Source organism: Cucurbita pepo, unplaced genomic scaffold (assembly GCF_002806865.2).
Source record: "Cucurbita pepo subsp. pepo cultivar mu-cu-16 unplaced genomic scaffold, ASM280686v2 Cp4.1_scaffold000134, whole genome shotgun sequence".
Lineage (NCBI taxonomy): Eukaryota > Viridiplantae > Streptophyta > Magnoliopsida > Cucurbitales > Cucurbitaceae > Cucurbita > Cucurbita pepo.
This window is the reverse complement of record NW_019646436.1, coordinates 146,474-171,990: the sequence shown is the minus strand read 5'-3', so window position 1 is coordinate 171,990 and position 25,517 is coordinate 146,474. Positions and strand designations below refer to the sequence as shown.

Genomic DNA, 25,517 nt, shown 5'->3' with positions numbered 1-25,517 from the left:
AAAAAAAAAAAAAAAAAAAAAAAAAAAAAAAAAAAAAAAAAAAAAAAAAAAAAAAAAAAGTATATTATGTCATATGATATCTTTATTTGATTTGATGACGATCGGTGAATCGATAAAGTGCACAAAATGCAATCGTTCATTGACATCATCCTTGATCTTCTCTCAATTTCTTTTGTTTCGATTTCGTTCTTTTTGCTGTCAAGGATTGCATTAACATATAAAATAGAAGGTTGTATGACTCAATCAACATAAAACATGTGTTGTTGAATATATAATATTAAATATATAAATGATATATTTGATGTTCGGTATAAAAGTTGTATATCTACGCAAAACTGACCAAAACCAACTCACCATCAGTGTAGTTTGTCGGTCAATGTGACGATTTCTCCAAAACTGATTGTCAAACATCAATATGTCGTTCATCGACTAGACCTCATGGGAACTCATCAATGTGTCATTAACCTCTATTGACACGAACTCGTACACTTCAACCCAGTTAACTAGACCTACAACTTAGTGTTGTTAGTGTTGTTCTTCCAAATTCTCATGGGAACCAAAACATACCCCTTCATTTTCAGTGGCTCGATCATAGAAACCTCATGGTTAAGTGTGTTTTTCCTAGAGCTACTCTATATTGTACGACCTCTTGAAAGTTTTCACCGGATGCATGTAAGTAAGAACAAAACATTTTGGAAGGGCTTGAGTTGATTTGTGGGAATAATATTTACTCTTAAAAATGAACTGTAACGTTATCCGAGGATGCAGAGAAATGTCGAGTTAACAAAGGCCGTATCCAGATTCTGAATCATGGGCATGAGACCATAAAAAATAGGAGAGAACAAGAAACCATAGTGGATAAAATTGTTGATTCTGAGCCCATGCTCGAAACCGAGGCTCGAAATGGAATGCTCTTCAAGATAAACAAAGAAGAAAGCTAAGTAAAATCAAGAACAGGAACCATATAGAAGTAGGAAGCTTGATTGTGGACTTGTAAATGTTGTTACATTGAGATACCTCAAATAGATCAAAGCATACAAAAAAGGCAAAGAATAAACCAATTTCTCACAAATGGCTACACAAGTTCCTTCTTTTTAGGTTCAAGAACAGGAGGATCGACCTCAATTCCCATATTGGCTGCTGTTCCTGCTATGACCCTCATTGCTGATTCAATGGTTGTGCAATTCAAATCTGGTAACTTTTCTGCAGCAATCACACGCAGCTGTTCAATGGTTATCTTTCCCACTTTTTGTGCCTGTGGATCTTTTGATCCCTTTTCAACTCCTGCATAACCAGTTCATACCGATTAAAACGAAAGTTCGATGATCGTTTTTGCATATGATCTCGTAACAAACGACATGTATTGTATCATAAAAGAGAGAAGAAGCAGATTCTCGAGGTGCAACAGTTCGACGATAGCACTCTTGAAAGGCTATTGTAATATTGTAAGTTCTTTCGATCTTGTGTTTGGGTACCTAACGCATACTCGAGCTGTGATGGGAGGTGAGTATGCCGCCCCAGCCACAATGTTCAAGCTGCAACAGTCCCTCCATCCCTAGGAGGGTTTGTGCCCAAACATTGATAGCCATTGAGGAACTATGGATTCACTGCAACATGCTACTTAAGTATTTACTGAACAATGTGTCAAGCCGAAACGTGTCCATTGGTAGTGATTTAAGGGGTTGATCATGGATTTATAAGTAAGGAAATACTGTCTCCATTAGGATGAGGCGTTTTGGAGAAACCAAAAGCAAAACCATGAGACCTTAATCTCAAAGTGGACAATATCAAACTGCGGTGGAGATCCGTGATTTCTAATAATAGCATCAAGCTACGGAATAGATCCCGGTTGAAAATGGACTGATAATCCATATAATAATACACGAAGGCCTGAATTTTGAAGGAGACACAAAAATGTGCGAAAGAAACCAACAGCCTCTAAGAGAGATGGGTAGAGGAGGATAATATCCCTCCAATATTGCTTGCACCAGACATATCAGCTCGAGACAAGCAGATCACTAGGCAATCTTTTCAGATTTTATTATGGATGTTCATACCACCCCAGAAGAAAACTTTGATTTTTATGATAGGACGTCATTTCTGTAACAGCCCAAGCCTACAGCTAGCAGTTTTTGTCCGCTTTGGGCTTTCCCTTTCAGACTTCCCCTCAAAGTTCTAACACATGTCTGTTAGGGAGAGGGTTCCACCCTCTTATAAGTAATGCTTTGTTTCCCTCTCCAACCGATGTGAGATCCCACAATCCACTCTCATTGGGCCCAGCGTCCTCGCTAGCACACCGCCCGATGATTGGCTCTGATACCATTTGTAATAGTCCAAACCCACCGCTAGCAGATATTGTTCTTTTTGGGTTTTTCTTTCTGGACTTCCCCTCAAAGTTTTAAAACGCATTTGTTAGGGAGAGGTTTCCACACCCTTATAAGGAATGCTTCGTTTCTCACTCCAACCGATGTGAGATCTCACATTCCACCCCCCTTGGGAGCCCAGCGTCCTCACTGGTACACTTCTCGATGACTGACTCTGATATCATTTGTAACAATTCAAGCCCACCGCTAGCAGATATTGTCCTCTTTGGGCTTTCCTTTCCAGACTTCCCCTCAAGGTTTTAAAATGCGCCGGTTAGATAATACAACCTCCCAACCTAGGCTAGGGTGAGGTAGATGACTCATAAGATGTAGGACTTCTTCCATGTCTCAATCCTCTCATCAATTCCTTCAACTAAGGAATGCAAAATACTCTACATATCAAGGTAATTCAAGGGCCATTTCCCATCTCAGACCTCAAATTCATGGTTATTAAAGACATTGATCTCTGCCACTACAATTTGATCTAAATCCACTCTAAGCCAATCTAAACAAGTTACTATTGGATAGACATATGAGCAGATAAACACATCAAATAAGAAAATGGAACAGCCAAAAGGAACATCAAACAGTAAAAAAGGGAAATACCAGCAGCCTTGAGAAGAAGAACTGAAGCAGGGGGAGTCTTGAGCACGAAAGTAAAACTTTTATCCTGTTCCAAATTAAACAATCAAGAAATTCCCAAAGGAAAGCATGGCAAATCATTCACATACAACAACAGAGAAAGGAAGAACAAACCCACATCGTAAACAGTAATTTCAACTGGAATAACGTAGCCAGCCTTGTCGGCTGTCTTGGCATTATAATCCTTACAGAAAGCCATAATATTAACACCCTTCGAACCAAGAGCAGGGCCAACAGGAGGAGCTGGGGTAGCCTTCCCAGCCTCCAGAGCAAGCTTAATCACCCCAATTACTGCAACCCCCAAAAACAAATTAGAGAAAACCAGAGCTCAATCAAGAACAATGTAGAAGAAAATTAAGGGTTTATGAGAAAAAAGAAATTTACCCTTCTTGGCTTTTCCACCAGGCTTGGCTTTAGGAGGCGCCATTGAGACAACACTGAGACGCCTTGGAGTGGGAGAGATTAGCGACGAAGATTGGCCATTGCTGAAGAATCGAAGCGGGAAATTGAACTTTGAAGACAACCCTGAAGAGGGTGAAGCAAGAAACGAAGAGGAAAGATGCTTGGAATTAGCAGTAAGTTTAGAAGGAAATGGATGATAGATGGAGAGGGAGGACGCCATGGATAAGCAAACACAGAGAGCTCTCAGAACTTCTTGTGGATAAACCCAGCAAATGACATAAAACGTTCCGTTTTTCACAACAGAAACCCTTTTCTTATTTCAATAAATCTTTTATATTTTTTTAAATTTTCATTATGGGAACTAATTAAATTGATCATATAAATTTTGATAAAACACATGAACTGGGCCCAATATCAATTATTACGAAAAGCCCAAGCCCAAATATAAGATTGGGCCAAAATTGTAAGACGTTGTGACACCACGTATAAAAGCCCAATATTGTAATTAAAAAATAATAATAATAATTCCACGTATGCGATGTTGAGCTTTCTTTTTATATAACTAGGATTGTCCCGTCCCCTTAATTAGCTATGGTGAGATTCTAACAATTCAAGAGAAAGTCTCGACTCCTTTCTCTAGAGCCCTTTTGACTACACCTTTGAGGCTCAAGGCATGACTCTGATACCATGTTAGGAATCGCGACTCTCCACAGTAGCATGATATTGTCCACTTTAAGTATGTATAAGCTCTCATGGCTTTGCTACTCCTTTCTCTAGAACCCTTTTGACTACACCTTAGCTCTGATACCATGTTAGGAATCACGACTTTCCATAATGGTATGATATTGTCCACTCTAAGTATAAGCTCTCATGGCTTTGCTTTGGATTTCCCCAAAAGGCCTCTCATGTGGGACTCACTCCCAATAATCTTCAATAATCCTCAACCGGATGAACATGGAGAATTGGTGAGTCCGTGGCTAGAAGGGTTCATAAGTTGAATTAGACTGAGACATGTTTAGACTCAAACATTCCTTATTAACTAATGAACCCAACATATCTATGAACCCTTTTTGGGTTCAGGTGGTTCTAGCTGTCGATTCATATTATTATTATTAAAAAAAGAATTGAATTTCTAAATTCAAACTTGAAAGTGTGAAATATTAAAATAGTATAAAATGAATATATTAATTGAAAAACCAGTCGAGATAAATATATTACGTGGGTTCGCAGTGGGATCGTTTGGAATTTGGTTCAGTTAGATCCACGAAAATCTGATGGGCTTCTTCTGTTTCGCCATTAACGGCCACAGATGCTATCAAATCCTCCATTTCTTCACCAGAATCCTTCTCCATTTGAAGCTTCTCGCCGCCCGTTTCGGCCTCCTCAAGCCCTCGCCGGAGCACCATGCCGACTCTCCCTTCCAGCCTCCGACCAGTTACCTCTTCCTCACCGACGACCCCTGCCCTTCGCTGGTCACCGTTCCGGCGGCTGATTTGCAGGCCAGGATCAAGAACAGCCTCCCAATCGTCGAGTTTGGGGATTTTGCTGCAAAACAGGGGATTGAATTTGGGGGAAATGACGGAGAAGAAGAGAATCGGATGTGTACGATCTGTTTGAGTGAAATGGAGAGGTCGGAGCCGATGAGAGAGCTCTGTAATTGCCGCCATGTCTTCCATCGGGAGTGTTTGGATACGTGGATTGATGAGTTTCAGATTACGTGCCCTGTTTGTAGATCTTTTCTTTTGCCCTCCGGTGACGGCGGTGGGTTTCGATTCCTCCGGTGACCGTCAGATACGCAGCTACAACCGCCGGGATGGACGGCGGCTACTCGTCCACCGCCTGTACTCGTATACTCTTATTTTCTGAATATTCATTTTGTAATTTATCGTTAAAGTTTTATTATGTAAAGTTATAAATTAGTGTATGATATTTAATTTATATAAATAAACTTATTTAAGTATTTACATTTTAAGTATATATGTTGGACATGAAATAAAACTTTGTGGATATTAAATTTATTAGATTAAAAAAACTAAACCAATATTTATCACATCAAATTTATTAGACATTTAAATTTAATTTAAAAAATCAAAATCGAATATTTTAATTTTTTGAATGGTTTAATTGAATTGGATTAGACGTCGGTTTCAACCATTCTAATATTTATTATAATTTTAGTTTAAAAGAGGAAACAATTTGACTTTGTAACTTCATCTTTTACACCCCTTATCTCTAAATGAATCGGTCATGTTGTGAACCATACTATGTTTGGTCCGATGAAGGAGGAATAGGTAACCACACACCAAGGAGAACAAACGGGTCAAATTGCGGTGTGGATAGTTTGAGTACGAGTCTGGTTGTGGGTCGTAGGGCAATTCTTTTGGTTCGTATAGATTCCGTCAAAGTCAAAGTGTATGGATAAAGTCATCGTTCAATAATCAAAGTCAACAGTCAATGGGGACAGTCAACAAGCAATTTTGTCAAAGTCAACTATCCATAGAAAATTTGATTAAAGGAATTAGACTATTTCAAGAAATTTTGACTAGTCTAGTCTCGTCTCAACTCGAATCTCCTAGTTTAGGTCGAGTTTATTTCTTCCTTTTGATTATGGTTCGATGTTTTTAGCTCGAATTGGGCTGTTTTCAATTGTTTTGTAGTTGATTTTAACGATACTAATAATTATGAGAAGTGCTAAACAATTAAAGTAGTTACAACGGTAATCAAGGTAAGTAAATTCACTATTAAGACGTTATATACTTATCCCTGGTTGGATGAACTATTTGCTATATGTTATACCATGATACTATTCTCGTATGAATGCTCGTTATGATTTTATTAGCCATGCGACTGATGTTAACGTTTCTATGTAAAGACAAACACTACCTATGATTTTAAATCATGCATGTATGCTATTCACGAGGTTCATGTGAACGTTTTATGAAATGAAATGATTACAATAATACATCATGAGTTACAACGTACGTTTTCTTGTCTATGAGACCCCATGTATATGTACGATCATGATAAGATGAGTTTATATAAATTTGACGATATGACCATTCTATGCTTTCGTGACGATATAATCATAACTATGGCGATTTGATCATAATGGAGATTAGCGATATGACCTTTCCATGCTTTCGTGATAATATGGTCAGAATTATGGATCACTTACAGATTATTTTATAAAATTTAACATTTTTCAAAACATTTTATTTTCAATTAAGAACAAAAGCATCCTAAGCGAGTGACGTTGTTTACTACACATGCCATGAGTAGTCACATTATAGAGTTAGCTTTCCGATAGTTTTCACGTCTAATTGTGTCATTTAAGAAATTATTGTGCTTGCATTTAAAACGGAGCAGGTAAAAAAATAATTTAAGAATTATTTGTGAGATTTAACCAACTGGAGGGGTTAAATTGAAATTTAATCCAAATTATAGAGACCAAATCGAAACTTTTAAAATTATAGGGAGAGGGACTCGGATTCATTGAAGTTGCTACCATCGGAGAAACCAAATTAAAATGTTAACTTACATACTGTCGATGTTTCAAAAGTTTTATTATATTTATTTTATTTTTAATTAAAAAACACTTTCAAACGTATTTAAAAAGTTAAAAAATATATTTATTTTAGTATATTGATGAAATTGTTACCATCGAGCGAGGCAGATAAACGGTCTATATTCATATCGACGATATGAACATTTTTTTTTAATGAAGATTAAAGATTTTAATACTATTTTTAAAATTATAAAAGTATTTTTTAAGTGTTATTTTTTTAACTTTTTAAAAAAGTCAAAATATATTAATTATATTTTTTTAAAATTAAATAATATTTTTAAAACATTATTAAAAATCATAGATATTTTTGAAATAAATTATTAATAGTTTTCATTTGGAAGCATCTTTATAAGTTTTTAATTTTTTAATTTTTTTGGGAAGTGTAAGAATATTATTAAATGTTGAATTGTATTTAAAAATATACTGTTTTGGATTATTATTATTATTATTTTATTAATTTAGTGTAAAAGTATATATTAAAATTGACATTAAATTAATTTTTTTTTTTTGGGTAATGTCTATTTTTGTGTAAAGTATATATACTTGAATTTATTGTAATTTAACGCTATCAAATAAATGTTTGAAAATAGAGTTGAAAGCAGCCTAAAAGATGCTAAGAAAAAGACCCCAAAATCAAGAGCTATTCATCTGCTGCTGCTGCTTCAGATACTGCTCGACCTTGACGGCTACGGGCAGATGGGGCCTGGCAGAGGTACCCGAGTCCAATTCTTTTTGAATTATACCATTCTTTTAAGATTCCCCATGAGCCAGCGATTCAAAGAATGCCCAGAACAGCTCAAAACAGAAGAGAACAGCAAAAGGATAACCATTCTTCAATTCCCCATTTTGGGATGCCAATCCCAATTCTCTGTCTCCTTAGGACACTCATTTTGTTCATTCTTTGATGGGTTCACTTCGTTTATTCTTTCTGGCGTTTTTAATCTTCAGAGAATAGCTTAGAGGCGCTTTGTTGAGCTTTGAAAGCTTCTGGGCTCTAATGGGTCTGAGCAGACCTCACAAGGTTGCCAATGGTTTCTCTCCCAGATGGGTTTTTCTATTTTGCATTGCTAGCTTCTTCTTGGGTGTTTTTGTTGTCCACAGGTACTTTTTCTTTTGTCGTTTTTGTGTCTGAGATCTTGTACTGAATGGTATCGTCTTGTTGGGTTTTGCCATTTTCAATTTGGATAGTGGGTTATGTTCTTGAGTGGATAGTGGATTATTTTCCTGTAGGTAGTGAAGCATGCTTATTGTTGAATCTGATATTGGATGTCTACTTACTGAGAAGAAATGCATGAAAATGGGGAACTTTTGTTCTGTTTTACAGGCTTAAATCCTTCCAAATTTGGTCCATAGGACAGATCTGCAATGTGGTTTCTTTTCTTTTTTTTTTTTTTTTCTTTTGCTTGNTAGTGTGATATTCCACGTTGGTTGGGGAGGATAATGAAACATTTTTCATAAGGGTGTGGAAACCTTGTTACTGAAGTGGATTGTGAGATCTCACATCGGTTGGGGAGGAGAACGAAGCACTCTTTATAAGAATGTGGAAATCTCTCCCTTCCAAATGCGTTTTAAAAACTTGGAGAAGCTCGGAAAGAAAAGCCCAAAGATAACAATGTCTACTAGCGGTGGGCTTGGGCTGTTACAAATGGTATCAGAGCTAGACACCGGACGGTGTGCTAGCCAGGACATTGAGTGTTGAAGGGGGTGGACACCGGACAGTGTGCCAGCAAGGACGCTGGGCCTCGAGGGGGGGTGGATTGTGAGATCCCACATCGATTGGAGAGGGCTGTTACAAATGGTATCAGAGCCAGACATCGGATAGTGTGCTAGCGAGGACACTGAGCCCTGAAGGGGGTGGACACCGGGCAGTGTGTCAGCAAGGACGTTGGTCCTCGAAGGGGGGGTGGATTGTGAGATCCCACATCGATTGGAGAGGTCTGTTACAAATGGTATCAGAGCCAGACATCGGATAGTGTGCTAGCGAGGACACTGAGCCCTGAAGGGGGTGGACACCGGGCAGTGTGTCAGCAAGGACGTTGGTTCTCGAAGGGGGGGGTGGATTGTGAGATCCCACATCGATTGGAGAGGTGAACNCTGTTACAAATGGTATCAGAGCCAGACATCGGATAGTGTGCTAGCGAGGACACTGAGCCCTGAAGGGGGTGGACACCGGGCAGTGTGTCAGCAAGGACGTTGGTCCTCGAAGGGGGGGTGGATTGTGAGATCCCACATCGATTGGAGAGGTGAACGAAACATTCTTTATGAGAATGTGCAAACCTCTCCCTAGTAGACGTGTTTGGAGAAAGGAAAGCCCACATCAATTGGAGAGAAGAACGAGTGCCAGCAAGGATGCTGGCCCCAAAAGGGGTAGAGTATGATTGGAGAGAGGAACGAGTGCCAGTGAGGACACTAGCCCCATAGGGGTAGATTGTTTTAAAAATCGTGAGGGGAAACCTGTAAGGGAGAGTCGCTGGCCCCAAAGTGGTAGATTTTTTTAAAAACCTTGAGGGGAAAGTCCAAAGAGAACAATTTCTCTAGCGGTGGGGTTGGACGGAATAAAACGAGTTCCCTGTGCTCTATACTTGGCTAGATTTGTTGTGCTCTATACCATGCATTTAGGTGTATAAGTTGGTAGATTAATTTTCGTTTTCTAATATTTGTGTTACAGGTTTTGGGGTGTGCCTGATCCTGTTGAAGAAACAGATGAGGAGGTATCTATAGACAAAGTCCAATAAAAAACATCTCAGCCCATTGTTAACTGTGAGACGAAGGCGAGTGACATAAATGTTACAAATTAACTTCACTACAATATCTTGACGACTGTGTTCATATTACAGGAAGCCTCCCTACAAGCTGATATTCTTTCTCAAGTATCGCAGACCCATGATGTTATCATGTGAGTTTTAGTCTCTTGCTTTCAAAACGTACTTTCTTCATTCTCTATATTCTCTTTTAGTGTACGTACTTGAAGTCATCAATACAGATCATTTAGCCAATATTCCTCCGTGCATTTTCTCTCTCTTGTTCTTTATGTTCATTTAAATTGAGTGTGTGCGTTGTTGTGCGATCTTAACGATATTGTCCATCCTACATTTGAAGTATGTTATGAGATGAGTTTTTCAGGACATTAGACAAAACAATCTCATCATTGGAGGTGCAGCTAGCTACAGCTAGAGCTTCTAAAGCAGACAATGATGAAGGATCTCCTATAATTACAGAGCTCGGAATCGAGAATTTGAAGGAGCGGCCGAAGGTTTTCTTTGTTATGGGAATCATTACGGCCTTCAGCAGTCGAAAGCGTAGAGACTCGATTAGAGAAACATGGATGCCTCGAGGTTCAAACATAACATTGTCATTCTGTTGCTATGTTTTCTGATTTTGGATCAAACTTGTTCCTTGTGACACATGGTTTTGTTTCATTTAGGTGAAGATTTAAGGAAGCTAGAGGTCGAGAAGGGAATTATAATACGCTTTGTCATTGGACATAGGTAGAGTTTTCAATAATGCATGAGTTTTCTTTATTGTAAACTCTTGTGTTTCGTAATCTAATAGTTAATTCTGTATGCTATGGTTCTTAGTGCAACTCCTGGTGGCGTATTGGATCGTGCGGTTGATGCAGAGGAGGCACAACACAAGGATTTTCTAAGACTGGTATGTAACTGTTAGTATTATGATACAAATAGCGCATAGGTGGCGTGACAGCCCAAGTCCAAGCCCACCGCTAGTAGGTATGGTCTTTTTTGGATTTTTCCTTTCGAGTTTTCCCTCAAGATTTTGTAAAACGCGTCGGCTAGGGAGAGACTTCCACACCCTTATAAAGAATACTCTTGTTTTGTAAAACACGTCTGCTAAGGAGAGGTTTTGACACCCTTATAAAGAATACTTCGATCTTCTCCCCAATTGATGTGGGATCTCACAGTCCACCCCGTTCAGGGCCTAGCTTTCTTGCTGACACTCGTTTCTCTCATCAATCAATGTGGAATCTCACAATCCACCCCCCTTCGGGGCTCAGTGCCCTTGTTGGCACACTGTTCGGTGTCCTCCCCCTCTTCAGGGCCCAGTGTCCTCGCTTGCACACCGCTCGGTTTCTATCTCCGATATCGTTTGTAACGGCCCAAGCCTACTGCTAGCAGATATTGTATTCTTTGGGCTTCCCCTCAAGGTTTTTAAAACGTGTTTGCGAGGGAGAGGTTTCCACACCCTTATAAAGAATACTTCGTTCTTCTCCCTAACCGATGTGGGATCTCACAATCCACTCCCCTTCAGGGCCCAACGTTCTCCCTGACACATTGCTCGGTGTCCATCCCCTTTTGGGGCTCAGCGTCCTCACTTGCACTCCGCATGGTGTCTAACTCCGATACCATTTGTGATGGCTCAAGCATACCGCTAGCAGATATTGTCCTTTTTGAGTTTTTTCTTTTGGGCTTCCCTTCAAGGTTTTTAAGACGTGTTTGCTAGAGAGAGGTTTTCATACCCTTATAAATAATACTTCGTTCTCCTCCCCAACCGATGCGGGATCTCACAATCCACCCCTTTTAGGGTCCAATGTTCTCGTTGACACATTGCTCGGTGTCCACCCCCCTTTGGGGTTCAGCGTCCTCGCTTGCACACTGTCTGGTGTCTAGCTCCGATACCAATTGTAATAACTCAAACCCACCGCTAGTAGATATTGTCCTCTTTGAGCTTTTCCTTCTAGGCTTCCCCTCAAGGTTTTTAAAACGCGTCTACTAGGGAGAGGTTTCCACACCCCTATGAAGAATGCTTCGTTCTCCTCCCCCACCGATGTAGAATCTCACAATTTACTCTCAGAGACTTGCACAAGGCTTGATAAAGCCATGAACCATTCTATTTTCTCGACACGTATTCGCAAATAACCAGCTCGTCATCACTACCTTCTTCGTCGAGGAAAGCTCCCTTTCTCAGCTAGTCCTTTTTTCCCCTAATATGGGGGGTGGGGGTTGGGAAACAGAGACACTTTGAGGGAGTGATTTGTACCAAATGTTATTCAACCCTTCTCAACCAGAGCTTCAAAAAAACAGCAACCACCACATGTACACCATAATGTGCCAGCTTCTCTTATTCTTGATATAACACTAACACATAGCTAATATCTGCTTCAAGGCATATCTATATCCAAAACTAAAGTAGCTAATATGTACTTTGATTTGCTGCATTCTTTGTTAGATAAACCTCTAAACTTGGGTTGTTTTCTTACAGAACCACATAGAAGGATATCATGAATTATCCTCCAAAACCCAAATATACTTTTCAACAGCAGTTGCTAAATGGGATGCAGATTTCTTCATCAAAGTTGATGACGATGTTCATATAAATCTTGGTTAGCATTCTCACATTCTAGGATTATTGCCTCTATACCTAAATTGATTGTGAAAATCACAGGTATGGTTGGTTCTACCTTGGCTCGTCATAGATCGAAACCACGTGTTTATATTGGTTGCATGAAGTCGGGTCCAGTTCTTGTTCAAAAGTAAGCAAATTAGACAATATATACTCGTAAATGTTACGTCCTTCGAACGTTACGCCGTAAAATCTTTGCAGAGAGGAAAAGTATCATGAACCTGAATACTGGAAATTTGGTGAGGAAGGCAATAAGTATTTTAGGCATGCAACTGGGCAAATTTATGGCATCTCCAAAGATTTAGCTACCTACATTTCAGTTAATAGGTAAGTCCGTTTAGACACGGCATGTAATAGCCCAACCCGACCTACCACTAGCCGATATTGTTCTCTCTGGGCTTTCTTTCAAAGTTTTTAGAACGCGTCTGCTAGGGAGAGGTTTCCACGTTCTTATAAAGAATGGTTTGTTCCCCTCTCCAACCGATGTGAGATCTCATAATCCATCCTTTTGGGGCCCAACGTCCTTACTAGCACTCATTCCCCTCTCCAAACGAGGTGGGATCTCACAATTCCACACCCTTATAAGGACGTGGAAACCTCTCCGTAGGAGAGGGGTTTTAAAAACTTTAAAGAGAACTTTCTCTTGGCATTTTAATAATTATCTGTCAGAATTTGCTTCTTCTTCTTGTAGGCCCATACTACATAGATATGCAAATGAAGATGTTTCCTTAGGTTCATGGTTCATTGGTCTTGATGTCGAACACATCGATGATAAGAGCCTTTGCTGTGGCACTCCACTCGGTAAGACAACGACCATTCCCTTCACCACCGTCTCATCGTGTCGAAATACGCTTTGTTTTGATTCACATTTCATGGATGCAGACTGTGAATGGAAGGCTGAAGCTGGGAATCCCTGTGGTGCATCATTCGATTGGAGTTGCAGTGGCATCTGCAAATCAGTGGAGAGAATGGAGGAGGTTCATCAAAGGTGTGGGGAAGGTGAAGAGGCAATCTGGCACACCAGTTTCTAGAAAGCCTTTGAATTTGATATCTCCATCTTAGTCTGTGTATATCATCGTTACAAGGCAATGGGTATTGATTAACTTTGGAGGAGGTACCATCTCCCACTGCATTCATATGCCTGCCTTTGAAAGTGTGTGATTCATGGAATCTGGGCTATGTGTTCATTCTGAGTATGGAAATTTGTTGTGTTCTATTATAGAAACATAATAATTTTTAAAATCATGTGTTCATATGATTCCTTTTCTTCTTTTTGTTTTTTTAACAATGTCAAATGTTTCACCAAAATTTGACCAAATATGTTACAGTCTTTGTTCTTGTAATCAGTGCATGCCATTCAAAGTGACAGACTTAGTGTTGTTCATTCTCTTTAATGAATCATTTTTTAAAAAAATTCAAATTATGGTAATTTGTTAGGTTTTATTAATTTAAAATTCTATGATTTTTTTTTTTAACAAAATTAATTATTTACTTTTCTTTTAAAATGGGTATAAGAAAATTTAATAGAAATTAAAATGTATCGGTTAGAATTAAGAGTAACGGAGCAGAGAAATATAGAGAAATTTCTCAACTAAAGGGATTGAAACATGAATTATATTCTTTGTCCCCGTCCCTAACCAATCCTTCGCCCCAAATATATATATATATACATGTAAGAAATTTGATCTCTGAAAATTTACGGTAAGGAATCTTCATTCCAATTTTCAAAAAAATAAATGAAAAATTTACGAGAATTGAGATAGAAAAGATTTCTCGTCTCCCATTTCGTAAACGTCTCTAATTGAAAGTGGTCATCTAGCTAGAACGAAAACCGAGAAAAAAAAACGTGTAAAAAATCAAAATAGTGGTCGGTAGTACATTTTCTTTTTGGATTGTGACCTTTTGTTATGATTGTTATGAGTTATATATTCAACAATGAATGGACATTTGGAGAAGTTTTATAAGCTACTTTTAAAAAAGTATTTCAATTTTCATCGACTTCCAAACTAAAAATCTATGACTAAGATTCAAAAGTTTATTAGGTCGGTCGGGTATTACCACCTGTTTCGATGAGATCGTAACTTACTTTAACTATGATTAAATGGCTTACCGCTAGCAAATATTGTCAGTTCTTTTCGCTTCCAGGTTTCTCTTAAAATTTTAAAACACGTCTATTAGGGAGAGGTTTCCACATCCATATAAAGAACGTTTCGTTCCCCTCTAACCCTAATCAATTTTTGTCATCGTTCGAGTTAACTCTTTAAATAAAATGTACTTACTCAATCTACGATACAAAAATCGTGATTCTTTATATATTTAATTATTCATGACTTATAATTGTACGTGTTTAATAAGTCTCTAAATATTAAAAAAATATCTAATAAATCCCTAAACTTTTAAATTTGTATTTAAATCTTACGGACATATTCAATATTTTTCTAAATTTATAAAATCTATTAAATACAAAAGTGAAAGTTTAACGATACATTATTAAATATAAATTTTCAGTCTACACTTTTAATTTATTCATTAATGAATTGAAAATATTGGATTTTAAAAAGATTTTATTTGAATTAATATTTCTAATAGATTTTTCGTGTACAAATAAAGACGACACCTACCTTATATACGTACGTAAATTGACATTTGGCAGAAATGTATGAATATATTGAGTAAGAAGATTACTTTCCATTTAAGCTAGGTGGGGGAGGGAGACGTTTTTCCCGTGACCTAAAGAGGAATAGAGACATTGAATAAGTGAACTTTTCCCGAGACTAATACTTTGAACAAGGAAATAATTCTCGGTGGGAAACTTGAAATCTCTATCCTGATTCTCACAATATTTAATGAAAAAAATTGGCTGAATTATAATATGAAAAGAAAAGTTATCGTTAGTTCTACTTTGCATCGAGCTGATATCAACGATCTTCGTTATACAATGTATCTTGTTCTTAACCGATTAAAGGCGAAACTTTAATTATTTAAAAGAAAGTAAGACGTTGAAATTCTATTTTATTATGAATTTATCTACTCAAAGTTAATTTGGCAAGTTCTTTTACGTTACAAATTATTATTTCTCACGATTCATAAAAATTTGGTCTTTTTTTTTCCCTTTTAAAAGTATAAACAAAAAAACAATACTCACCCCAATTATGGATCACAACACACGTGTTTTTTCGTGCAAAAAAAGAAAAAAAAATTGTTTTGATAATGTTGGTGTTCTACGAATGTAGACTTTTGGTTAGATAAACTAAATAACTCGAACCCAACAGTTGAGATAAGCTCATATGAGAGATACTTCATGTTTACAACGAGCTCATACGGGCTAACTTAACCAAAAATATGACTCTTATGTTATAGATGAGCTGACCAAGCCTTGACGAAGATAAGAGTAATAGTCTATGACCTACGAGAGTCCTATGTAGGCTTTAAAACTCTTAGATATGTATATATCGATATTTTTTAAAATTGTTTCTCGTAAATTACGTGCTTTTAATGTGTTCTTAATCTTATTTAATTATCTATGATTTATATATACATATATCAAATCGATCTTTGTTCATTAACCTTAAGGATTCAAAGGACAAAGTTTAGTCTGTTGGATGATTGAAGTCCTACATCGGCTAATTNCTGAAAAAAGGGGTATTCAGTTCTTAATTTTAGCAAAAATAATTTAGTTTCCTCCTTAATCTTTTGATTATCAGAGAAAAAAACAACCCATCTTTATTAACGCCCCAAAAACTCACTAATTCGACTCGTAATTATGGTCAAATTTTCAGGGAGTTGAAAAAGGGAGAAGAAATTTAGTTTGAAACGTGGAATTTGGGCATTTTAATGGCGTTTTGGAGAAAGACCCACCATACCCACCTGCCCTTTCAGCCTAAGTTCGGCCAAAATCCTTCACTCTTTTGGGGATTTTGAGAGAACCCTTTATTTAAGTCACGAGAGAGACCCCAACTTTGTGTAATAACCAGAGGAATTCTTCTGGTTCTTACGACTTCGCCGCCTATCATCGCTGGATTCTTATCCATTTCTGATGCGCCTCTGCTGAAAACGAGGCAAAAGGGGAAGAACTATATCCGAATCCCGGTATTCTTTCGTGTTCTTCAGTTCTTTGATTCTCTGTTGGGTTCTTTCGATTCCATTCGCTTTTTGTGTTTGTGGGTCATTTGATTTTGGTGGGGATGATGGCGGTGGACTCGTTCTTGTTGGAGTCGGCGGGGCCTCCCACTGCCTACGATTCAGTGTTCATGATTTTGATGTTTGTTGCTCGTTTGTGGGTGGGGATTATTGTGGGAGTGCTTGTGGGATGGATTTGGAAGCCCAAATGGGTGGATTCCCATAAGGGTTTGTTCATTTCGTCCCAGTTGAAGGATAATCTGCCGACATCTTGCTTCGTGGGATCAATTTCTAGTTTGAATTCCTTGAACATTCTGCCTAAATGCTTGAATTTGACGTCAAATTGTGGAGATGAACAAGAAGAACAAGAAGAACAAGAAGAACAAGAAGAACAAGAAGAACAAGAAGTTGTAGCTTCTATCTCCAGGTTTGTTGCTTAAACTCTTCCATAGGATGAAGAACAAGTTATGATGATTTCTAATACAAATTGTTAACCACAGTTCATCAGCACCAGCTGAGCTAACGGAGGAGGATTTTAAGTATTTGTACAAGCTTGTTGAGGAGAAAGATGGAGGGCCGTCATGGATTCAGATGATGGATCGTTCTACCTCTACCATGAGCTATCAAGCATGGCGGAGAGACCCTGAGGTAGCTAGCTCAGCTATCCATTGTTACTGTATTGTTCTTGTGTTTTATAGTCCTTATGGTGTTGTTTACTGTTGTTTTGGCAGAGGGGGCCGCCGCAGTACCGAAGTCGAACGATTTTTGAGGATGCGACGGCTGAGATGGTGAGGGATCTGTTTTGGGATGATGAATTTAGAATGAAATGGGATGATATGCTTATAAGTGCTCGAACATTGGAGCAATGTCCGACCACAGGGAACATGACTGTCCACTGGGTGCGCAAGGTGAGTGAAGTTCCATTCTTGTCTCTGTGTTTGTTTAACATCATGTGTATGGTTTTCTCATTGATTTGTTGTTGTTGTTCCTGCAGTTCCCTTTCTTCTGCAGCGATCGAGACTACACGATCGGACGAAGAATCTGGGAGTCGGGACAGTCGTATTACTGTGTGACGAAGGTAAGACATACTGTGCCTGTCTACCCATTTCTCCATGTTCATCTTTTCTTCGGATCTTCCATTGAAATTTTGTTGAAGTTTGGTATTTTTATATGTTTTAGGCTTCAGTCTATTGCACTTAATCATAAACTTCACAAGTTCCGGGTAATTCTTCCATGTGAGATCCCAGTCGATAGGGGAGGAGTACAAAATATTCCTTACAAGGGTGTAGAAATCTCTCCCTAGTAGACATGTTTTAAAACTAGGAGGATAAGGCTAATCGAGAGCCCTTGGACTGTTACAAATGGTATCATAGACATACATAAAGTGTTGTGCCAGCGAGGATGCTGGCTCAAAGGGAGTGGATTGTGAGATCTCATATCGATTTGAGAAGGGAATAGAGCACAAAAGAAAAAGGAGTCGGGACTCGATTAAGGGGAGGCGTACTCATCGATTTGAGAAGGGAATAGAGAACAAAAGAAAAAGAAGTCGAGCCTCGATTAAGGGGAGGCGTACTTTGTTCGAGGGGAGGTGTTGGATGATCAAAGTCCCACATCGGCTAATTTAAGAAATGATCGTGAATTTATAATCAAAGAATATTCTCTCCATTGGCATTAGGCCTTTTGGGAAGCCCAGAGTAAAGCTATGAGAGTTATACTGAAAGTGAACAATATCATACTATTATAGCGAGTCATGGTATCAGAGTCATGCCCATAAACTTAGTCGTGCCAATAGATTTTCCTCAAATGTCGAACAAATGACTCCAAAAGAAAAGGAGTCGAGCCTTATAAGGGAGTGGATTGTGGGATTGTGAGATCTCATATCTGTTTGAGAAGGAAGCAAAACATTACTTATAAAGGTGTAGAAACTTTTCCCTTGTGGGATTGTGAGATCTCATATCTGTTTGAGAAGGAAGCAAAACATTACTTATAAGGGTGTAGAAACTTTTTCCCAGTGATGCGTTTTAAAATCATGCGGCTAGCGGCAGGCCAAATTAGACAAATTTGCTAGAAGTAGGCTTAAAANAAGCTTAAAACCAGGCATCAATGCTTGTGTCAACGAAGACGCTGGTCCTCAACGGGTGGACAATATTTACTGATGGTGGCACCATCTAGGATGGTCGCAATGGTCAACTTTTCAAGCCACTTGTCTATAGAAATTATGATTATTTTGAAACTATTGGATGTTCAAAAGTTGGAAATAATATCTATCTTGGTTTAATGTTGATTCAGAGCNAGGCTTAAAACCAGGCATCGATGCTTGTGTCAACGAAGACGCTGGTCCTCAACGGGTGGACAATATTTACTGACGGTGGCACCATCTAGGATGGATGGTCACAATGGTCAACTTTTCAAGCCACTTGTCTATAGAAATTAGGATTATTTTGAAACTATTGGATGTTCAAAGGTTGGAAATAATATCTATCTTGGTTTAATGTTGATTCAGAGCGTACCTTGTTCCTTGATACCAAGACAGAAGAAGCCAAAACGAGTTGACCTTTACTATTCAAGTTGGTGCATCCGTGCAGGTAGAGCCAAGTTCATAGTCTTCTTATTTATTTTACTGCGTTGGTCATGGTTGAATTCTTCCCCCCTTGACATTCACGTCTCCTAGACAACTAAACATCTGTTTCTCTGCTGCTCTATGGAAACAGCTGAATCTAGAAGGGGCAACGGCGAGCTGAGTGCGTGCGAGGTGATACTATTTCACTACGAAGACATGGGTATCCCATGGGAAATTGCAAAGCTGGGGATCAGGCAAGGGATGTGGGGAGCCGTCAAGAAGATCGATCCCGCTTTACGTGCGTATCAGAAGCATAGAGCTTCCGAAGCGCCGCTTTCAAACTGTGCTGTGATGGCTAATATCAACACAAAGATGAGTTCAGAGTATGTGATGAGATGCTCAGAAGATGCATCTGATAATGATGATGGTTCCTCAGAGGTCAGAAGTTTGGAGCAGCCCTCTGAGAAACCAGCAGCAGGGAAGAACTTGCCAAAGCTTATTATGGTGGGCGGAGCGATCGCCCTGGCCTGCAGCCTCGATCATGGCCTCTTAACCAAAGCGGTCGTGTTCGGAGTCGCCCGAAGATGTTTGAACATTGCAAAGAGATGATCAGTACAACAAATCTCATAATCAGATTCAGCTTAGCATTGTTTTCATGAGTGACACACAAAGAGAAAGCCCTTTGAAGGTGGTAAATTTGGTTTTGGAATTTCCCCTTTTGAGTTGTAAAAAGAAGCTTTAGATTGTAGGGAAGGAGAGAAGATTGAACATAGATTTAGGCCTCATATAAACCCTCAATTCTCTGTTCTTCTTACTCGGATGGGGGGAGTGTTTATGGAATAAATAGTGGAAATTAAGAAGCTATCTTGTTTTATTGCCATCCTTTTTAGAATATAGTTTTGGATTAAAGCTAATCGTGATAAATTGGTTCTTGTAATTTGGGCAAGGAATAAAATAAAGTGTTCAACCTCGTAATCTGGAAATAAAATAAAACTTTAAAGTTAGATTTTATAATGAGTGAGTTCTTAATAATTCCATAAAAGGAGATGAAAAACATGAAGAACAAGGAAGAAGGAGAAGAGTAATTAATTTCATATCGAAATTCCAAAAAAAACCAAACGCGGAACGGAATCAATCATCTAATTCCGTGTAACAGACGAAGGAAGAACAAGAAAGCACTCTGTATTTTGATTCACATACTAGAATCCCTAAATCTCGTATAACCTAATTTAAACCCTAAAATTGAAAGAATCAAAAGAATTTCCTAAAATTGAAAGAATCAGAAGAATAGAGTAAGATATAATAACAGAATCACGATCAGAGGAGACCTCAATTTGGGACGAGAGTCTCAAAGCAATTGAGGCCATCGAGCTCCAGAGCGAATCTCGGCTTCATCGACGAGTTCTTGGACTTGGCTACGGCGTTAGCTTCATCCTTCTTTCCCGGCATCGACTTCACAGGAGCGGAAGAGGCAGAACCACCGCCGCCGGTGTTGGGAGTGAAGGAAGGGACAGAAGTAGAAGCCGTAACGAACTTTCCGATGAGGATCTCGGCGGCGAAGGCATCGAAGAAACTGAACATGGAATTCATCTTGGAATTGATGCGGCGGTTGATTGCTGGATCGGCGGTGGTTTGGTTGTGGAGAAGGGAGGGAGGGCGGAGGGGCTTATAAAGGGAACAAAGCGGGAGTTTCCTTCCCTTTTCTGGATTCCAAATTCCCAGAGGTTTCTTGAAGCCGCGGATTTCATTCTATCTTATTTTGTTTTTAAATTTAGCGTATGGGGTCCGTCAACTTAAGACCGAAGACTTCCAAATACCCCGAATTTATTCTTTCCTTTAATTATTTTCTTTTCCTTTTCTATAAAATTAGATATTTAATTTTAAATTTTATTAAAAATAGAAGACTAAATTTAAATATTAAAAAATATAAAATAAAGTTAATTGAATGAAAATGCCGTTTTATTAGAGTTTATAATATAAGTTAAATTGATAGGTTAATTCGATATTAATTAATTTGTAACATTTAGAACCATTTAACACAAAAAATAAATAAATTTATATTTGATTAAATTGATAAAAAAAAAAAAAAAACTTTTATATTTTACCCTTTTAAATTTAAACTTTTAAAATTTCAATTAACATCTTTAAACTTTAAAAAAATATATATATTTTCGCTAATTTTAAGGAGAAACTTTCAAATGTTTTAAACTTTAAAAAATAACTAATTTTGTAATTTTAAGTTTTCAAAATTTTAATTAATATTTTAAATTTTTTTAAAATTTCAAAAACACAATTAATTTTCTAAAAAAGTTTCAAAAAATTTCATCTCTTTATTATTTCAAAAATATTGATGAAATTTTAAAAATAATTTAAAAATAGAGATAATTAATATACCGTATTTTTAAAACAACACTAAAAATTAAATATTAACCATCTTTATCTAAAATATTATCATTAATTTTAGATAAAAAAGATGGTTTTATTAAATTTTTAAAAATTAGGGGTATTTTTTTATTATTATTAATTTAAGCTTTGTAATTTAACTGGAAAATCTATTTATTTGTGGAAAAGATAAAAAGAAATATTAAAAAAGAAAGAAGAAAAGGTTGGTCGTTGGAAATTGGGCGGCGGTGAGGTGACTCATGTGGTCCCGCAGCTTGCATTGAACGGTGACCGAACCCTCGCGAACAGACTAGAATATCGCGTAACGATGGGGTCCACGCTAAAGTAAGTTCGGGTCAACCAACGCAATCGATTCACATTTCAATACTTAGACCCATTCAATTTAATCAAATCTAATCTAAATTTTTTATTTTAAATTAAAATTAAAATAAATAAATATTTTAACCGTGATTAAATATTTTTTTAAAAATTAAATTAAAATTATTAAATTATTTATTAAAATTTTATTTTATAATCTCATTTTTGAAATGTGGGTGACATGTCGTAGCTTTATGAGCATCAATCATATCATATGTTTTGATAATAACGAACTTTTTAATTTTGTGTTGATTTTAATGCTTCAAAGTATTCATCCAAATCTCGAAAAGACAACGTGGAAGCAAAAGCCAATGTGACATTGACAAATGGCACCTTGAAAATGAGTTTTTTTTTTTATTTTTTTAATAAAGTTTTCTTAGCATTATCGAGGTAAATTTTTTGAGAATGTCCATATTTTATTAAACCTGATCCCATACAATCGTACACAAATAAATGTGATCTCCTACATTAGTTAGAGAGGAGAACAAAACACCATTTATAAGAATGTGGAAACCTTCCCCCTAGCAAACACGCTTTAAAGCTTTGAGGGAAAGCCCAAAGAGGACAATTTCTGCTAGCGGTGGATCTGGACTGTTACAAATAGTATCAAACCCAGACACCGAACGATCTACCAGCATTCTCGTTGTTCCTCAAAGGAGGTAGACGTGAGGCAGTGTGCCAGTAAAGACGCTGGCTCTGAAGGGGGTGGATTGTGATGTCTCACATTGGTTGGGGCAAAGAAAAAGAGAGGAAAAATCGCCAGTAAGGACGCTGGCCCTGAACGGGTTGGATTGATATAAAAAACTATATTTCTAAATTATTTTTCATGAAACTAATAATGAATTTAACATGTTAACTATTTAGGTCATTCTTTTTTTTTTCCTTTTCCATAAATATATTATCATCTCCAAATTATTTCCTAAAATCTGGTCGGCTTTAATGGGGACCGACCGTCGGGGACCAAACCGGTCTGCCGAAACCATACGTTAAACGTGTTTCCAATCACAAATCTCAACCCCTTGCCGTTGTCCCTGGTCCCACCACTTTCAGCATCACTCAAGCATCTTCAGAGATTTTATTGCCTACTGTCATTCGTACCGTGTTACCACGGTGGGACCCGCTTAACGTCCCATCCAACAGCTGCGGTGCCGTCAACGTCAACTTCAACAGAACAAACGGTGTTAATTTATTTTCCTTTTAAATTACCATTTTATCCTTGCCATTTGTTTATATTTTCAATTTATTTTATTGAAATTTCAACTCTGAATTTATAATATTTTTTTTCACGTAATATTACACGCCATGATATGAGTGGAAAAATTGAAATTTGATGTTAAATCTCAATTTATTATAATTAATTTAAAAATATGTTGAACGGATGAGGATTATTGTATGTGAGTCCCACATTGATTAATTTAGTGGACGATCATAAATTTATAAGTGAGGAATATTATCTCATCGGCACCAGAGGTGCCGTGAAAGCTCATAAATTTAAAAATTTGAAAGAAAAAAAATGAATAAATTAAAAAAAAAAATCGAAACTTGGCACAAACCGACCAAATTGGCCAACTATGTTTTGTATTTTTTTTTTCTTTTTTTTATTGTATAAATATGGAGCGCCACGTCGGCAAGCGGGGTCCACGAGATACGAAGTGAATGGACAGCGTAGAATGAGGTAGCTGGAAAACAAAGCGAAGGAGCGGATCTTAAATCCAAATTCAATTTCGTTAAATGCGAAATTTCCGAACACACATAAATACACGCGAGACTCGAAGAATATAACAACAAATCCCTCCATCCCATTTTCAGCGCTCTGAGGTCAATATTCCGCGGCGTCTTCTAAATTTCATCTCCGATTCTCTTCCCCATTCCCCCCAAATCCGCCGAGATCCGGCGACTGTCGTCGGATTTCCTCACCGTCCGCTCCGACGAATCATGAAAGGCTCCTGCACGTTACTCGCTTCGGTCCTCGCCGCTTCGACCATGGCTTTCTCCTCCTCTTCGTCCTCCTCTAATGAAGATCGTGACCTCGCTCTTAATCCTCCCTCTCGAGAGGTAAAATCTTAATCGCTTTCGACTTCGAATGTTCCATTTTCAATTCTATTGTCCCGATCGGTTTTTGATCTGCTGTATTGTGTTTTTAGGGCTTCGTTTCGGAATCCGGTTCTAACAGAGGTTGCGGTTCGGATGCGTCAGCGGAGAAGGAGAAATTTGCGCCGAGGTTCGATGGATTGAGGTTCATTGAGACTTTGGTAACTGCTCATAGATAATCCAATCCCTAAGGAGCCTGTTCTCGTTCTTTCTTATGATCTTCTTTTTGTCATATTAATTTTTCGGATCGTGTCCTGTTTTACATGATTGTTAGGAACAGAAATTTTGTTCTTACATTGTGGAGTGATTTTACTGACTAAAAATCAAGAGATTTTGTGCGAGTTCCTCTTGTTTGTGACGGAGTCTCATTGTTGTAGAATTGCAATCCATTGTTGAACCGTCTGTCTGTGTGCGAATATTAAGAACAATTCTCAGAAGTATATGCATCCGTATAAGTTAGTTATTGAAATTAGCGGTTCGTCTTGGATTCTCCTTCGCTGTCAAAGCTTTAGATGAAGACAAAATTGGTAAAATGAAAGCAGAAGCATGAGGAATCATCAAATCCATTGATGCCTTTCGAACAACTCATTGTTGGTGTGTGTCTGTGTGATGATGACGATGAATTCTCGGGAGCTGATTGCAATAATATATAATATTTAAATGTCAAATGTTATTGTTTGATTACATCCATAGTTTGATATATTTGAATTACGTATTTGATAATTTGATCCCTTTTGTTTCTAGAATAATTTAAGTGAAAAATTAACTATTTAGTTTAAAAGTTTTAAATGAGTCAACTAAGTTTTTTTAAAAAAAATTAGAACCTAAATGAAGAATAATTTCATTTTGGAACTCGATTCTCTTTGTGGAGATTTTGGTTTCCATTCGATCTCGAATTTTGTAACTATGAAGATATTAACTATTAGTGTGTATCATGATCATGACATGACCTTAAAAAGTGCAATTGTGATTGAGTAAGCACCTTTGATCTCGACATGTTCACTGCTGCAAAAGTGCAAAACAAACAAAATTTTGATCGATCTAGTAAGATTTTGATTGAGTAAACACTTTTTGTGTGTTTATTCTTTATCTTAAAAGACGGAGACAAAATGGTAAAGTTGAATCCTTTATATAGAAATTAAATATTCCACAATGTTTATGACGTTATTAATAAATTATTTAAATTTCAACTTTGTGTTTAATATATACATATGTGTATATATATATATATATATAACACTCGTTCAAGAAATAAAAAAAGTCGTCAATGGTACCTCTATCGAAAATGACCCAAAAATAGTTTGAGAGTGAAACAGTTTTTTTTCTTACTTAAAACGTGTGTAGATTTCATCAAATTTGAACATTTTTCACAAAACCAAAACCATTAGAAAACTATGTCTGTGACGTTAATTCATTCATGTGACTGTTTGAAAATTTTGCTTCCGGCACCATTAAATAATAATAATAAAAAATGTTTTTATTTTTATTTATAGAAAGCAATTATAATTATAAAAACAAAATTTTAAATTAATTTAAATATTAAAAATTGATTATAGCTATGGTAATAACGAATTAACATGCATTTATGTTGGTAATTTCCAAAATGCTAAGAATCTTTTTCCATCAAATATCACTTAAAAGAGGAAAGTTTCTTAAG

The 25,517-nt window shown here is 37.3% G+C and overlaps 4 protein-coding genes and 1 pseudogene across 4 annotated transcripts; 4 read left to right on the top strand and 1 right to left on the bottom strand.

Annotated features, from left to right (window-relative positions):
• Positions 1-961: 961 nt before the first annotated feature.
• LOC111783925 (50S ribosomal protein L11, chloroplastic) lies at positions 962-3,717 on the bottom strand. The gene is made up of 4 exons (XM_023664735.1): positions 3,390-3,717; positions 3,124-3,296; positions 2,970-3,033; positions 962-1,284 (listed from the first exon to the last, which is right to left on the bottom strand). The coding sequence occupies exons 1-4, from the start codon at positions 3,625-3,627 to the stop codon at positions 1,076-1,078; spliced, it is 684 nt and encodes a 227-aa protein (XP_023520503.1). The 5' UTR covers positions 3,628-3,717; the 3' UTR covers positions 962-1,075.
• Positions 3,718-4,614: 897 nt separating this feature from the next.
• Positions 4,615-5,318, top strand: LOC111783924 (RING-H2 finger protein ATL2-like). Its single transcript, XM_023664734.1, has one exon. The coding sequence runs from the start codon at positions 4,682-4,684 to the stop codon at positions 5,189-5,191; it is 510 nt and encodes a 169-aa protein (XP_023520502.1). The 5' UTR covers positions 4,615-4,681; the 3' UTR covers positions 5,192-5,318.
• A 2,298-nt stretch (positions 5,319-7,616) lies between these two features.
• On the top strand, positions 7,617-13,588 carry LOC111783923 (annotated as a pseudogene).
• Positions 13,589-16,175: 2,587 nt separating this feature from the next.
• Positions 16,176-19,923, top strand: LOC111783921. The gene is made up of 6 exons (XM_023664733.1): positions 16,176-16,876; positions 16,950-17,097; positions 17,181-17,357; positions 17,444-17,527; positions 18,953-19,034; positions 19,161-19,923. Exons 1-6 carry the CDS (start codon positions 16,515-16,517, stop codon positions 19,616-19,618), a joined length of 1,311 nt encoding a protein of 436 aa, XP_023520501.1. The 5' UTR covers positions 16,176-16,514; the 3' UTR covers positions 19,619-19,923.
• Positions 19,924-23,536: 3,613 nt separating this feature from the next.
• LOC111783920 lies at positions 23,537-24,542 on the top strand. Its single transcript, XM_023664732.1, has 2 exons — positions 23,537-23,824; positions 23,914-24,542. The coding sequence occupies exons 1-2, from the start codon at positions 23,705-23,707 to the stop codon at positions 24,037-24,039; spliced, it is 246 nt and encodes an 81-aa protein (XP_023520500.1). The 5' UTR covers positions 23,537-23,704; the 3' UTR covers positions 24,040-24,542.
• Positions 24,543-25,517: the final 975 nt, after the last annotated feature.

Excerpts from the sequence above, each read along its gene's own strand:
- LOC111783921 (XM_023664733.1), top strand. The coding sequence starts at position 16,515 with ATGATGGCGGTGGACTCGTTCTTGTTGGAGTCGGCGGGGCCTCCCACT. Across the intron at positions 16,877-16,949 it reads GTTGTAGCTTCTATCTCCAG|TTCATCAGCACCAGCTGAGC; the intron begins GTTTGTTGCTTA and ends TGTTAACCACAG. Across the intron at positions 17,528-18,952 it reads CGTATTACTGTGTGACGAAG|AGCGTACCTTGTTCCTTGAT; the intron begins GTAAGACATACT and ends ATGTTGATTCAG.
- LOC111783920 (XM_023664732.1), top strand. The coding sequence starts at position 23,705 with ATGAAAGGCTCCTGCACGTTACTCGCTTCGGTCCTCGCCGCTTCGACC. Across the intron at positions 23,825-23,913 it reads TTAATCCTCCCTCTCGAGAG|GGCTTCGTTTCGGAATCCGG; the intron begins GTAAAATCTTAA and ends TTGTGTTTTTAG.
- LOC111783924 (XM_023664734.1), top strand. The coding sequence starts at position 4,682 with ATGGGCTTCTTCTGTTTCGCCATTAACGGCCACAGATGCTATCAAATC.
- LOC111783925 (XM_023664735.1), bottom strand. The coding sequence starts at position 3,627 with ATGGCGTCCTCCCTCTCCATCTATCATCCATTTCCTTCTAAACTTACT. Across the intron at positions 3,297-3,389 it reads TGGTGGAAAAGCCAAGAAGG|TAATTGGGGTGATTAAGCTT; the intron begins GTAAATTTCTTT and ends TGGGGGTTGCAG. Across the intron at positions 1,285-2,969 it reads TCTTCTTCTCAAGGCTGCTG|GAGTTGAAAAGGGATCAAAA; the intron begins GTATTTCCCTTT and ends CTGGTTATGCAG.